The sequence below is a fragment of the Hakea prostrata genome, chromosome 10 (assembly GCF_041222555.1).
Source record: "Hakea prostrata isolate BN-2017 chromosome 10, UWA_Hpros_2, whole genome shotgun sequence".
Classification (NCBI taxonomy): domain Eukaryota; kingdom Viridiplantae; phylum Streptophyta; class Magnoliopsida; order Proteales; family Proteaceae; genus Hakea; species Hakea prostrata.
In genome coordinates this window covers 6,628,106-6,644,387 of record NC_142609.1, presented here as the reverse complement: position 1 = coordinate 6,644,387, position 16,282 = coordinate 6,628,106, and the positions used below count along the sequence as shown (strand labels likewise).

General features: G+C 37.8%; 1 protein-coding gene across 1 annotated transcript in view; it reads left to right on the top strand.

Moving 5' to 3' along the window:
• The window catches only part of LOC149001758 (ARM repeat superfamily protein), a 58,154-nt gene that overhangs the window by 40,727 nt on the left and 1,145 nt on the right, over nucleotides 1-16,282 (top strand). Inside the window, exons 13-17 of the mRNA XM_089138084.1 lie at nucleotides 2,573-2,683; nucleotides 8,830-8,991; nucleotides 9,068-9,196; nucleotides 9,338-9,439; nucleotides 16,175-16,254. Of these exons, the coding sequence (XP_088994210.1) occupies nucleotides 2,573-2,683; nucleotides 8,830-8,991; nucleotides 9,068-9,196; nucleotides 9,338-9,439; nucleotides 16,175-16,254 (584 nt within the window). The remainder of the gene's footprint in view (nucleotides 1-2,572; nucleotides 2,684-8,829; nucleotides 8,992-9,067; nucleotides 9,197-9,337; nucleotides 9,440-16,174; nucleotides 16,255-16,282) is intronic.

The window sequence follows — 16,282 nt, the reverse complement described above, 5'->3', positions numbered from 1 at the left end:
GTGTTCATGTCTAGCCAATTTAATAGAAATATTTTGGGCCTATTACAGTTTTATAACCTAATCCATACAATCAAACCAACGATCAACCCATTACTCTTCACCCATGGGTTTAAGTATTTGGACCTTACTCCTTTTCATCATCACTCATGGGCCTGGCCCATTTCGTATACCCAAAATCCAAGCCTTTTCAGCATTACTTTAAACCCAAATAACTCAAACGGGTCAAAACCCAAACCCAAACCTGAACCAAGAACTTGCCAGAAAATGGTCCAACCGAACCAACAAGTTGCGGAACCATTGTCTTCAACCTCTGAACTTCAGAATAGAAAGGGAGGCGGCAACGTTGGGGTTGCAGCGACTGAGAAAAATCCATCGTCTTCCAACAGCTGCACGCAGGCTCCTTGAGATGCAGCGGTGCGATGGGGATTAATTTCGTTGCAGGCAAAAAAAGAAGAAGCTCCAAGTCTGATTTTGAGCAATGGGTGTGTTATTCAGCCTGGGAGGACGATATTGAATTACTACGGTTATGCGGCACCATCATACGACTAAACTTCAACAATTCCATCACCTTGGGGACAAGGTGATTTTCGAGGGGTTGGTAGTGTTAGGACCCTAGGGATGAGGCCTTGTGGAATGAGGGTTAGTTAGGGTTACCCTAGGGATGAGGCCTTGTGGAATGAGGGTTAGTTAGGGTTATTTGAGATAATAAAAAGAGGGAAAGAGAGAGAGAATCAAATTTTGGAGAGTCTTGTGGGCAGCCGTAGGCTGAGGGAACACCGTGAGGTGTGGGGGGTGACTGGCACCATAGAAATCAGTGTTATCTTGTTATTTCTTGCATTCTTGTATGAATTTTTGGGAAATATTATTAGGGTTTCATCACCATTCTGAATACTAGGAATTCGAATCTGAGAAAAATTCTGATTTTGTTCTTTGACAATGGGGATGCTGCTGCCTCTAGATGGGAGGTACTCCTCTTGTCTTCTATGTTTGTAACTTCTATTGAAGAAAGCTTGCATGTGCTCCTCAAAGTTATGTGGAGTTGTATTAAGATGTGGTCTTTCTCAATGGCGGTAATTCATCCTCATCATATCTATTGAGGATGGGATTATCAAATCTGTATGCTCTGTTATAAGGAATTCTAATGTAGGCATTCCTGCCAGGACCTTCCCTGTTCCTATTTTCAGCTTTGGAGGACCTTTGGTGGTATTTTTCTTGGTGTTTAATTGATATTGTTGTCGAATTCTATACTCTAGGGGATGTAAAAGTAACTTCTTAAACATTTAGAGATCAATGATTCCTTTGTAGATACATTGACAAAGTTTTGCAGTAGGCTGAAGAGGCAAATATTAGAAATCCTGTTAGAAAACATGTAGCATAGTGAACAAAATATGAGAATGTTGGGCAGAAAATTGATGGGGCTGAAACTATGGTCGAAATGGAGGTTTCAGTAGTTGGACTGTGTTTAAAATATTGAAACAAATTGATGGCTAGGTGAAACGTGTGACCAGAAAAGGAAGTGTGGCTGGTAGAGACGATATCAAAATAATGAAGTCTGTCCAATGATCCAATGGCTGGATTGGAAGGACCAAAGGAATGAAGTTTCTCCAGCTATGGAGTAAAACAGAAATTACAGTGCAGGAAAACTACCAAATACCTGCAGAATACAAGTAAGTAGTAGCAGAAGGAATGAAATAAGAATAGGACGGAAGAAAGTAAGTTTAAAAATCACCGAATGATCGATAACAGTTGAGTGAAGTTGCTTGCTGGGACTGACACAACTATTTAAAAAAAAAATTAGTAGTAGAAGGAATGGTCAACAAGACCTGTCTTTGCCACAAGTCCCGTGGGAGGATGGCATCACCAGCTTTCCCAACCCAAATTGACCACGTTGGAGTTGCTGCTTGGTTCACCATGGGAGCCATCAACTTCACAATGGAGGAAGCACAGAGTAGTAGAGGTTGTTTGGTGCTCCTTTTACATATATTGTAATAATGAAGGCTGGATTACTAAATAAATAACGTCAAAGAGTACTAAAAATAGAAACTAAGAAACTTTTTTAAAAGAAATATCTTGTTGATATTACATAAATAGGTAGCTATTGACTTAACCACTGAGATTATCCTACAGTTTACAAAATAGAAACTGGAACAAGAGATAAAGAATCATAGTTGTCATGATGTCTAGGCAAACCCACCAAGGCTTTTAGAGGGAGATATAAAAAACCCTAAACTGAGGTATAATCAACACCGTACATATCTCAGGGTAATCTGGGCTGTTGGACGAAGAATCTGAATGCAAATCGGGCTTCACCAAAACTAATTTGGCACAAAGCTCGCCTCAGTTGGAAGATGAGTTTTTTCACCTAACAAGAAAGAGAAATATATATATATATATAAACTAAAAGAGAAGGAGGAATTGAATATTAATTTAGAGATGTTATGCATGTACATAACTGTTACTAAGAAAATATAAAAACTAAAAGAAGAGGAAAAGATATTATCTATTTTAGAATTGGGATTATCATATATAACCATCACTGTGCTTACAGTTTATTTTTTCACTGGTTATGCAGTCTAAGGAAGAAGTCAGAAAAGTAGCTTATGATACACTGTTCATGATAAGCTCCAGCTTGCATAACTCTTCACTTGGCGACCCTGAACCTCATCAGCGACTATTCATTATGGTAACTACTTAATTTTCCCTCCTTGCAAGTAATTTATTCTGTGGGTACAGTTTCTAGGATTATCTTGTCCACATATAGATAGTGTTGTTGATGAGTTCTGCATCAAAGTTCACTGTGATTTATTGTAGTATCATATTGCTTCAACTACTCTTAAAACTTTTAGTTATTAGTTATTACTGTAGTAGGTTTGAAGTCCTACATAGTGTGATACTGTGATGATAGGAATATATTTCACAGTGGGGGTCTGTTGTGGTCCATCCAAACTCTATCATGATGTGGATGATAACGACTAGTGGAAGGATGCTTGGTTCTAAGTGAGGTAGTAATCACCTCTGTTTCCTGGCTTTTTGCTCCTTGTCTGACCTCTGAATTCACTTATGCTAGCACTATATTCTGATTTTCATTGCTCTGTTCATTCTCTTATTGCAATTGTAGTCTAGTGTACTTGCAGGATCAGATTGATCCAGAGGGCATTCTCTTATGCATTATGAGGTTGTAGGAAATTGAGAACTTACTGTTATTGTTCTTTTTTCGAACTAGCTTTACTAACTTGCTTCTGAGATGTATTCTCCAAGACTTCTTCTCATTATAGACGGTTAAAGGTTATACCTCAGATGATTGTGTCTAACTGTCTATAGCTGTCACACGTCTAAGTTTCTCAAGGCATTAGAGGGGGAGGGGGCAATTGAGTGTTTTCATCGATGGACCTAAACTGTTTGGGAACCCAAACTGAGAACACCCAAACTGAGAACTGGGTCCATAACGGGGTTTTTGCTCTTGTAGGATTATCTGATATTTTTGTAGGAAATCTGTAATCTTTTAATTTTTGAGATTTAGTTACTTTGGGAAATATTTAATCTATTAATTTTTGTAGTTTAGTTACTTAGAATCTTTGGTTTCCTGGTTGTCACTTTCTTTGTTAGAGTTTGTTTCCAAGTCCAGTAGATTACTAAATTTCTTTTGCTAGTTGAGTTCCTTCCCACCCTGCCCACCCCCCCTTCCCCTTTGTTTAATTAGTGTCTATCAGGATGAAATTGTAGAATGGAGAGTAAATTGAACTGTTGTTTCCTAAAGGAAGTTTGTGCTTGATTTGGTGAAAGAAACATGAATGTTGGGTTGCAAACTAGCATAAATTGTGTAATTACACATCTATGTCATCTAAGAATTATTAATGAAAGTGAAACTATTTTGCTGCCAATGAATGAACCTGCCAAAATTCTGCAACTGCAGTACAGTAGTACACTTCTGCAGCCAATAAGAGAATGTCAATCGCAAAACTACTTCTTCTGGACTGTTGAAATCAATTAGGTTACACTTCATCAACTCTAAACCCTAGACTCTGAATATTAAAGTCCTACAGTGCTAGGGAATCCAAGTATGCTGTTTAATCAGCTATATAACCCTACCTCCTGAATCGATGGGAAAAATACACACCAAATTTGATAATTGCTTCAGCTTTTGCTGCCTTTCTTATAAGTTGACTGATCCAAATTAAGGTTACTCAGCACCCATGATGAGTAACATCTAAGGTGGTTACTTTTTGGGTTCTTGGTGAGCAGTACCCAAGATCATCTGTGGTTGGGGATTCAACCTACATTCTTCACTCCATCCTCATCTGCACTTGAAGAATAAGCTCCCCACTTAGGTAAACTTGATGGCAGCACTTCCCACTGCATTCTTTTCCCTTTTCTTTTAGTTTTCATAAAAATTATCACTCTCCAGGAAACCCAAAAAACTCATAGTTAGATCAACACCAATCTGACCATCAAACTCTAAGCATGATCTCCATACAGCATCCCTAACTTCACACCAAGTTACATTCAATTCTGACCATCCAACCTAGAAACTATCTAGTTCTTGAAATTTCAAAATCTTGAAATCCTAAAGTCGAGAAACCTCATTTCTTTTAAACTACTGATCAGAATCTAACCTAACTTGGAGGACATCTCCTATACCCACATCCTAGACTTAATCCAAGCTTGACCTAGTTCTACACCTGAAAACCCTATTCCTCATCTCAAAGGTTTACCCCATATCACCCCATCTCGAGAAACCATCCATAATCCTTTATATTGATTGCTTTCTAACCTCTTATCAAATATCAACCCTGTTGGCTCCTTCTAATTTTATGTCATTCAATCACATACTATCGTTCTTTTGTTTAAACCCTGAACACCCCTAAAGGCATTTGATACACCCTAATCAACTTGCAGTGAACCCTGAATTTTTCTCAACCCAGTTGAGTTGGTTCTTTAAAAGATCTTGGTTAACTGGTCCTCATTCAATTGAGGCAACATCAGAGTGATATTAAAGCAATGGAAAAACCAATACTTTGGAATTTGATAAAGTTGATCCAAAAGCTTGCAGCTAAGCAGGCTTCAAAATGCAAGAGCTCTCATAGTCTCATCTGAACAGCTTGCTGCCACCAATTCAGTCAGGCTTCATTTTGCTGAGATTAAGAATATCTTATGGAAGCCCTGCTAACCCATTGAAGCTGAGACTGAAGTGCCACAACAGAATATGGCAACAAAGAATAGACTGTTTGAAGTTTATACTTTCAACACTGGAAGTGCCACATGTCGAACACATCACTGCCCAGTTGCACACAAGGAAAGCTGAAGTAGTAGGAGATGAAGAGTTAATTGAAAGAAACCCACCACAAATTTGCTAAGAGGACAAGAAGACTAGATATGGTACTACCAAATCTATGGAGGTTTGATCAAGACAATAATACCAACTGCAGTTGGTTAACTCAAAGAGTATGATTGCTGATTTTGAACATGAATATATTGAATTTGTCATTCGCCATAGTTCATTGGAGTAGAAGCTTCCAGAATTGAAGACTTCAACCTTAACATTCCTACTTTGCAAGAGTACTGTCTGGGAAAGGTCAAAGCTGCCATACACGTGTTACTCCCCTGCATCACTACCAAATTTGAGGCGAATTTTTTTCAAGATGGAATTGATGCAAGACCAGCTCAAGAATAGGGCTTTTAGGCTTTACTATCCAGCATGTGGAGGCTGCTGCCCAGCTATTGGAGCTGCTTCCCAACAGCAAGGCTATTGCTTAGCATTAGTATTAGTAGGAAAAAAAATTCCCCATACTCGGACTTTTAGGTTCTTTAAATTTTTGGTGAGCCTTTGGAACACATGTAATTCTGGCCGACTAAGTTGGGGCATCTTTGTCCTTTCAGTTAGGGGTGTAAATTTTGTCTTGGATACTGCCTAGCATTAGTATCAGTAGGAAAATAGTCCCCATACTTGGTTATTTTTTTTAGGTTCTTTTAATTTTCGGTTAAGCTTTGGCAGACATATAATTCTGGCAAACTATGGGGGGCCTGTTTGTCCTTTCAGTTAGGAGTGTGAATTTGGCCTTGACGTCCTGAAGCCGGCTTAAGCCGAAGTAGGGCGTAGGCTACTTTTTTCAACCTTGAGGGTGGTTAAGGTTGATAAATGCACGCCCCAAGTCTGGGGTGGTTGGGTTTGGGTTGAGTCATTGGTGATTGGCCCTACCCAACCTGGTCTAACCAGACCCTGATTTTAAGCTTAACTTAGTACCCTTATTTTATTTTGAGTTTTCACTTTAGCCCTCTATTCACCATTGATAGGGTGCATTTTCCTTTAATTTTAGTACATAGAAATTAGGGCCAATCAGAACCAACCTGGCCCAAGCCAGCCCAGCTGATTAGTGTCAATTAGGGTGGGCCTGGTTCTAATCTTTCAAAGTCAGGGTTAGGTTGGGCCTGGCTGAGCTAATGAGTGGCAGGGTATCAGAAGTCCAGCTCTATTTCACCACCACTAGTCCTTATGTCAGACTTTTGAATCTGATTTACTTTTTTTTTGAATCTTAGGTGGTCTCTAGGATTTGGAGAAATTTGATTCTATTTTTTTCATTGGGACTTCCAAGTCATTAATGTACTCAAACTTGCTTTAGAAGCCTAGTTATATTCCCTTGACGGAAGAATGCAAGGACAAAGAAGAGAGTCTATGGGATTCAGCTTTGGCTATGAGTTCTGTTACTTGGTTGAAGGTTGGTCTAGTGCTTGAAGTCCAGGACTGTTTTGGTGCTTGAAGTCCAGCCTTAGTTGCTAGGTGTTTTAAGTCCTTGCTGGTTAAAGTCCAAGAATCTTATTTTAGGTTGTGGATCTAGGCTGCCATGCCCATAATGTCTTCGTCCATTGAAATGCAGTAAGGTTCCTCCTTACTACCTTCTTTCCCCCTCGTAATTTGTATTGATTTGTTCTATGATGAGAAATTGTAGCTGAGCCTTATTTGCCTCCAGATTCAAGAAACCTCATAAATCTTGAGTTATCCATCAGTTTTGTTCAAGATTTAAACCACTGCGTGCCCCCAGACTCTCTTAGGTTCGATCCTAATTTGAAGCCTTTCTAGTCAGCCATTTTCGAGGCACAACAGTGCCCTAAAACCAAGAACTTAGTGTTAGGCGAATTCACCTATCGGAACATCACCAAACTTGGAAGATCATTCTCTTACATCATTACCTACATTCACTACAAGTTACATCCCATTTGGACACCTATAAACTTCAGCTTCCTATTGCAAAGAGCATTTGCCTCTCAAGGAAATCATCCAATTGGCAAATTTTCTTCAGCAGTTTGGGTTGATCCCAAATTATTTACCGGATAACCTAAACCACCACATAGCCTTACCATTGAAGTTTCGCACATACTAGGTCATTGAAGGACACCATAACCAAACTATAGGAGACCCTTTTATTTTAAAAGGTTGTTTTGACACTTTCTTGGTTAACTGGACCTCATTAAATTGATTGAGGCTGTGTTATAAAGATAATACTACTGAAAATTTTGACCAAGACATGAATTTCGACCTTGCAAAAGGCCGAAATTTGATGTTTCGGTCAAAATTTTGGTCAAAACTGGACACTTTTTTTTTCTTCCTGGAAATTGGAACTTCTATTTCGAGCCTCATATGGACTTAAAATGATTTGGATTCTTGCATACTACTTATTTCAAGCATAATAAACACAATGGAACTAGTATTTTGCCAAAAAAAAAAAAAAACCATTGAAAATTTATCATTCAAGTATACTAACAATTGACTGGTTCCAACAAGTTCAAATTGTATTGCATATAGACATATAATCATCAGTATACATGAATTGTTTGGTGGAATGGTTACATATATAAGAAGTCAACAAAATAAAATGATCGACTAGATCAAGTGATGGTGTCTCACATATATTGAGTTGAAGCCTATATATCATATATACATAAAATAAAAATACATAATTTTAGAAAATAATTTTTAAAATTAGAAAATGAAAAAATGGTAGCAAATAATAAAAAGATAAGTTTAACAAAACATAATCATAAATCATAGTCCTAGGCTAAACATATATTAATTTCAAGGCAATACAAGATCATTTAAGGCATGAACAAAGCAAAAAAAAAAAAGGGGAAGTTTGGAACTGTTGGGTATGGCTCATGCTTCACATTCTGAGTTTCCTTTTGTGGCTGTTGTGGCTTAGGAGGTGTTTGGAGGCAAAACATGAGCAAAAGAGGTGTTTGAAGGCGGAGTCGTGAAAATTAGGTGAAAATGGGATAGAAATCAACAAAAACTAAGGAAAAACAAGTTGGAATGTTGAAATGGTCAAAATTTCGGTCGAAACCACCGAAATGGTCAAAATCTCCGAAATTTCTGTCAAAAATTTCGAAATTTCGGTCGAAATTTGACACTTTTCTGAAATACATGGAATTTCGTTTTGTTTTTGGAAAATGCAGACATTTTGACAATTTCAGTTGAATTTTCTTCTATGCTACTGATGGTTGTGTCAGTAGGGGTATATAGCTATTGCTTTTTATGTTTCAAGGGTGTATTGGTCCTTGATTTGTGTAACAAGGAGTTGTATGTAATTGAGCATTGTTTTAGTGATATAAATATATCTTAGACTGGTTGATTTGTGTAATTTGACATCCTAATTGACCAGGAATTGTTTTGTCTTTATTGTCTCTTCTCTTCCTTCTCCCTATCTTATTTTCTCCTTCGTTCATTTGCACAACTGCACAAGTACCGGTTGCTATTACACTGACTTTCTGGCTGAGTTTTTGGCTTTAATGATTGCTGTCTTAAATTTCTAATCTCTTTATTGATTGGGCACATTCCAGTTGATAGGATACCTTTCTGGTGCATCACCTCAGATAACAAGTGGAGCAGTTTCTGCACTTTCTTTACTAATGTACAAGGACGTGGATGTCTGTTTTTCAGTACCTGATCTGGTTCCTTCTGTTTTAGCTATACTTCAAAGTAAAGCGGTGGAAGTTATAAAAGTAAGTTTACAGAAAGCTCTAAAATACTGTGTTTCTGTCAATTTTCATGCTTATATGACTGTTTTGCTTGAAACAGGCTGCTTTGGGCTTTGTGAAAGTGTTGGTTTCCTGCTTGCATGCTAAAGACCTACAAAAATTTCTTGTTGACATTGTTAATGGGATTATCCCATGGTCATCTGTCTCAAGAAATCATTTCAGATCAAAGGCATGTGCTAATATTGTGCAATTGACTTGCTTTCCTTTCAAATGCATTGTCTCGAATTTTTTTGGGGGTAAACCAGAAATCATGTCCGTTGATGTATTCATTTCTTGAAATTTTGGTTTAATTGTGTGTTCTTGTTGATAGGTCACAGTCATATTGGAAATTGTGATACGAAAGTGCGGTTCTGCTTTAATGGAGTCAATTATGCCTGAGAAATATAAGAGCTTTATGAAGACTGTTTTGGAGGTAATTTCTCGTTTAGTTCCAAATATCAGAAGAAAGATTGATTTAGTTATTGGTTAGGAATTCCACAAAGTTTGGTGACATGGGTGTGTGCAGTCAGAATGGGCTTCTCACTGAGGGAACAAATAATGAGGAATATTTTGAAATCTAGGTCAGTTAGTAATATATTTCATGATATTCAGTAATCTTTTGGAGAAATCAAATAAAATATTGAGATGCCATGGAAATCATCAGGAAAACTGTGAATTTTGGGGTAGAAATTGGATCGACTTTTCAATCATAAACATTATCATGAATTGTATTAGATTTAAAAGCGAATCACCTGAAGTGTTTTGTGAATTAGAAAATATGTTTTCCAGTTTTTCATGAGGTTTGATGAATAAAAAAACTATACATCACTGTACACAAAGGGTATACCATGCAGATATCGTCTCGTATCGGAGTTGCATGGTGCAAAAACACTTGAAAATGGTCAAAATATAAAAAAATATATACTTTTGAAATAAAAAAAAAGTGAATAAATAGTATATAACAAGTGTCATGCATAAACGCTATGATGAGAGAATAGCATCTAACCAATTCAAACAAGTGCATTAAATTGACATTGTTACAAAATATTAGGTTTCTTACGTACTGCGGTAGTTTGTAGCCATGAAGAGTATTGGAAGATGTGAGAGATAATGCTCAAGAGGCTCCTCAATTAGTTTTTCAGTTCAAAGTGTGGAAAATCAAGATTAAATGGAACATTTGAGACTGTTGGTTGAGAGTTCTTCATTTTCAAATTGGAATAGCAGTTGTATTGAGTTGATGAGTGCAAATGATTTTTTAATGTATCAATTGTATTTTTATATATCGAGACATATCAAGCTATATCAGCTGATACATGTGAAGATGTATTAGTGCACCCTAACCCTATACTGAATTTATCGGTGTGTTGAAATTTGTCGATCTTGAACCATGTAAATAGTTTTGTACTCAGAACCTTCATTTTTATGAGTTCACTAATTGTGGCTTAAGAGTTTTGGGAAATTTATCTGATTAACTACCTCAAAGTTTCCTTTTACAAAGTTGTACACTTAGTTTGAGTTTACTATACTAGCTAAAACAATGATTCTTTAGACCCATGTTAAGAATCAGGAGTTGAGGCCTTTATCCGTTCTCTCTAACCCAGCCATCACCACCTCTTCTTCCCAAGAACTGTTGCTGGGAAAACCCCTATTACTGCAGCAGCTAGCTGGCTCTTACATGACCAGGGCTTTTGGTAAAATCTTAGCATCATCGTCATTTTGCCAGGAAGGAGTGATCAAGCTTGACCAGATAGAGCTGGATATCACCTTTGTCATTTCATTTCCAGGATTAGCAAAGATTCACTAATGTCACCTTCCCTTGTTCTGCCAAAGACACCTAAATGATTTTAGTAGTTCCAATAGTTCTAGTCATCCTTCCTTGGTAAAACAAGGTTCCTTTTTTGTGCGTGTGTTTTTTTTTTTTTTCCATAGATGTAACAGCAATTTTAGTGTGTTGAACCTTTCCCCCAGAAGCAGAGATGTCTGAAACATTCTGTGCACAAAGAAGACGCAGAGATTGAAAAGGAGCTAGTCAGTTGCAGCAGAACTATGCTTGAGAGATTGTAGAGATCAATGTACATACAGGCACAGCAAGAAGTCCCTCAGGTTGACAGAACCTTCTTGGCCCAACTTTTGTGCTTTGGGAGGATTACTGATGTAACCCAAAGGTATGGGTTACTTTTCCAGGATCCTCTTTGATTAGAACCAGCACAAACTAGGCCTTAATAATTAGGTCATGGTTGTTTCTAGGATGGTTTGGGTATATTTGGGTGGATTGTGGAATTGATGGATATCTTATGTGATGGTCTTGGATGGATTTGGGATGACTTGGGTGTTGGAAAAGGTATGGGAAAGCTCAGTTAACAAAATCTAAATGGGTTGGGATAATTTGGATAAGAAAGGTAACGTTAGGGTTTTAACAAAATCCCCTGGGATGATTTTGAACAAGAAGAAGAAGAGGAAGAAGCTTTGTCCCAACTAAATGGGGTTAGCTACATGGATTCTTGCCCTTCAATTAGTTCTATTTGAGGCCATGCTAGATACAAGGCCTAAGGTATGCATATCCTTTCTCACCACTTCTCCTAAGGTTATCTTGGGTATGCCCCTAGGTCTTCTAATTCCTTCAATTTGGATTATATCATTTCTCTGTACAGGGGCTATTTATAAGCCTCCATTGAACATGGCCGTGCCACCTCAAATGGCTTTCTTGTAGCTTATTACTTATGGGAGCAACTCCCAGACCAACTCTAATATGATCATTCTTTATCTTATCCATCCTAGTTTTGCCACTCATCCATCTTAGCGTCCTCATTTTTGTTACACTGAGTTTATCTATATGATTCTTTTTAACAGCCCAACACTTTGCATCGTACATCATACAGGTTGAACGATGGCCTTATAGAATTTTCCTTTAAGCTTTAATGGAATATGTCGATCACACAAGACCCCGGACGCACCTCTCCACTTCATTCACCCTATGTTGATTCTTTGGCCAACATCATCCTCTATATCACCTCTTTTATTTAGGATTGAACCAAGGTACCTAAAACAATCATTCTTAGGATCTCCTTATCATCAAGTTTTACCACCTCATTGTCTTCCCGATCATGACTAAAGTTATAAACTAGATATTCTGTCTTCGTTCTACTTAGTTTAAAGCCTCTTGATTCTAAAGCTGCTTTAGGTGATTCTAACTTGGTATTAATCCCTACTCAAGTCTCATCTATCAACACAATATTATTTGGAAAAAACATACGCCAAGGAACCTCATCTTGAATGTCTTTGGTTAATTTATCCATTAAAGTGCAAATAGATATGGGCTTAAAGTTGATCCTTGATGTAGCCTAACTACAATTGGGAATTTATTACTTTGTCCCCCTATTGTCTTACACTTTGTCATTGAACCATCAAATATCTTTAACTATGTCCACATATTTGTTTGCAACCCTTTTTTCTCTCTAGTACTTGCCAAATTAACGCTCTAGGAATTCTATCATAAGCTTTTTCTAGGTCAATAAATGCCATATGACGGTCTTTCCTACACTCTATACCTTTCCATAAGTCTCCTAAATAGGTAAATAGGATTTGTCTTAGATCTTCCCGGAATAAACCCAAATTGGTTTCCATAAGTGAGGTTAAATGTCTCAAATAGGTTTTAGTTACTCTCTCCCATAATTTCATAGTATGGTTCATCAGTTTAATGCCTCTATAGTTATTATAGTTTTAAATATCTCTTTTATTTTTGTAAATTGGAATCACGATGCTTCTTCTCCATTCATTTGGCATTTTTCTTGTGCTCATAATCTTATTAAACAACTTAGTCAACCAAACTAGCCTATGGGTTCCTAAACTCTTCCATACTTCTATTGGGATTTCATCAGGACCTTGTGTCTTGCCTAATGTCATCCTCCTTAGTGCTTCTTTTACTTTGGATGTCGAAATTCTCCATATATATGTTCGAAAATTGGTGCCTTGGTGGATGGTGTAATTGTCCGAAACACGGATACTTGAAGTGTGCTCGTTTAGTAGACTAGAGAATAGAATTCCCATGTCTTCTTAATATCCTCATCACATATTAATACTTTACCATCTCCACTTTTAATGCATCTAACATGATCAGGATCTCTACTCTTCCTATCCCTTATTTTAGCTATCTTATAAATAGATTTTCCCCCTTCCTTAGTGCCAAACTTAATAACTCTTCATGCTTCTTCTCCCTTGCTTTTCCTGCAATTTTCTTAGCTTCATTAAAACTAGCCAACCTATACCTTTGAAGATCCTCAACATCCTTAGTCTTTTGCCATATCTTAAAACTTACTTTCTTATTCCTAATGGCAACTTGAACTTCACTGTCCTATCACCAAGTCTCTCTATAAGAATTGAGCTTTCCTTTTGATTCACCTAGGACATTTTTAGCCACCTTCTTGATATACATAGCCATCTCATTCCACGTCACATTAGTGTCCCCCTTAAAATCCCACTTTCCTTGTTTGAATATTTTATTAGCAAAGGATTTCAACACTTTCCTTTAAAGTTCCACCATCTTATCCTAGGATAGTTAACCTTGCACCTTTCATGAGTTTTTGGCGTTAGGCACATATCCATGACCACATGTCTATGTTGTGCAGCTAAGCTTTCCTTTGGTATCACCTTGCAATCCTTGCACAACAGTCTATTAGTCCTTCTTAGTTAGGAAGAATTCTATTTGGCTTCTATGATGTCCACTTTTGGAGGTAACTAAATGCTCCTCTCTCTTTTTGAAGTAAGTATTTACAACAACTAGATCAAAAGCAACAACAAAGTCTAAAATTAAGATCCCTTCCTCATTGCTCTATCCAAAACCATAACCTCCATATACACTCTTATAGCTTTGATCTTTTCCAATATGTCCATTTAGATCACCCCTATGATAATCTTTTCTCCTTGACAAATTCCTTGCATAATCCATTCATATTTTCCCAAAATTCTAACTTCAAACTTTCATCCAATCCTACTTGAGGTGCATATATACAAATTATATTTACAATCTCTTTTTCCATTGCAAGCTTGATAGCAATAATTCTCTCACCTACTATTTTAACATCCACTATATTCTTAAAATCTTTATCTACTATTATAACTACTCCATTTTTATTAGTTTTATCCCCAGTATACCAAAGTTTGAAGTCATCCAACTCTTTAGCTTTTTTACCTTTCTGTCTAGTCTCTCGAATGCAAGCTATATTAATCATTCTTTTTCTCATAACATCTATCAATTGTAAGCTCTTGCCTGTTAAAGATCCTATGTTCCAAGATGCCAATCTAATCCTACGTTTTTGGACTAGCTTTTTTACCCGCACTCGTCCACAACGCGTGAACCCTTGCCTACTTGTCACTGCATCTAGGCGCCGATGTGATGGGGACACCCTAGCTTACCCTTGCCCACTTATCACTCCACCGGGGCCATAATGTAGCATGTCGTTTCTTCTGTCGGGGGATGCCCTAGCATAGTGTTTATCATATAAGGATGATTTTGAGATACCCAAAATCAATATGGGCTGAAACAAAGAGATACAAGATGTGTTAATGATTCCTAGGAAGCCTGTGGATGGATATAGGAGGGTTTAGGGATGTTCTTGGGGATCTTGGAAGGTTTGGGTAAGATTTGGTTTGACAAAACTAAATGGGTTGATATGGGAATAGTTTGCGAAGATTTCTTGGGCACTTTCTTGATCTCTTCTTTCTCTCCCCCCCCACCCCCCCCCCTCTTCTTCTTTCTTGTTTTCTTTTCTTTCCTTTTCTTTTCTTTTTTCTGTTTTCAGACCTGCTGCAAGAGTAAAGCGGCAAAGGGGAGGGTCAGAATGGAGAAAAGTAGGAGGGGGTGCCACAAGGTCAAGGGGAGGTGGGGATGGGATCTAGGGTTGCCGCAGGGGTGGGGGAAAGGGTTTAGAGAGGATTGCAGAGGGTAGGAGTGTTTCTTGGTGGCTGTAATGGGAGAAAGAAGAGTGGGGTAGGTTCTTGATGAAGTCGCAAGGTAGGGGAAGGGGTTGTGGTTGCTGTACATACTTGGATTAGGTTATGAAGCTGCTGTAATTGAAAAAGACTGCTGGAACTAGAGACTGATAGCTGAAATTGAAAAACTCTTTCTATATCCGCTGTGGCCCTCCCAAACAGACCACGACCTTGGTTGCCTCCAAATGGTAATTTTCATTCATCCATTCAGCTCCCTTTACAATGAGGTGGGGTGGCTTCTTTATAGCTTTACAATGGGAGGGATGGCTTCTTTATAGCTTTACAATGGGAGGGAAAAGACTTGGATTCAAATAAGAAAATATAGCTTGACTCAACTAGGGAATCCCTTATAGACTAGGATCCCCCTTGAAACTCAATTAATAATAACCACACACACACACACACACACACACACACACACACAAAAAAAAAAAAAAAAGAAGAAGAAGAAGAAGAAGAGAAAAGAAGGAATTTAAAAAAGAAAAAACAACTTGCAATATTAAAGCTAATTATCCAAGAGGAATCACACTTTAAAATGGATTCCGATTGGGACTTCCCCACTGACTAGGACTCTATAAGAACTCACAAAATACTAATCTGAGTGAAAAAATAAAGATAGGTCTATAACCGCTGGGTCGTGGAGGTTCCAACAACACTCCTTTTGAGCCCCAAACTGAAGAAAATGACCAAAATATCCCTGGGTAGTCAGCCAGCCATGGATTGGGGCTTTTGGGTCTAGGTTTTCCCAATAATGAGGGGGTCTCAACCCTGCTTAAGCAAAGATGGTTTTTCCATTTTTCAGAGCTTTATAGCTCCATGTATTTACATCCTTTGATGAGTACATGGTTGTGTCACATCTCAAAACTTTGGCACAAACCAGTCTGTCATATTCTTGACATTTGGGAACATTTTATTAAGTTCAGTGGGCTGTGAAGATAACACTTCCCTTCGGTATTATGTCAGAGCATCTATGTATTTAATGCAGACTGCTTGAGTTAGTTGTGCACCTACTGCCCGTGAAAGAAAGAGAAAAGGGGGGGGGGTTGGGGGAGGGGGGGTGTACTTCTTTATGTGTGTTGGATCTATGTTGAAGGTTAGGATCAAAAGCCTTTTTGCTTTGTTCAATTTAAATGAGGATTGGTTTTTGTAATACATTGTACTGTTTTATAATTGACTGCAGGAACGCCATGGCAACAGAAGTTCCAAAGAAGCTGGGAATACCGATACAGAACTGAATCTTCCAGATTTATCTAACAAGGGGTCTGATTCCTTAGTTACACCTGCCTTC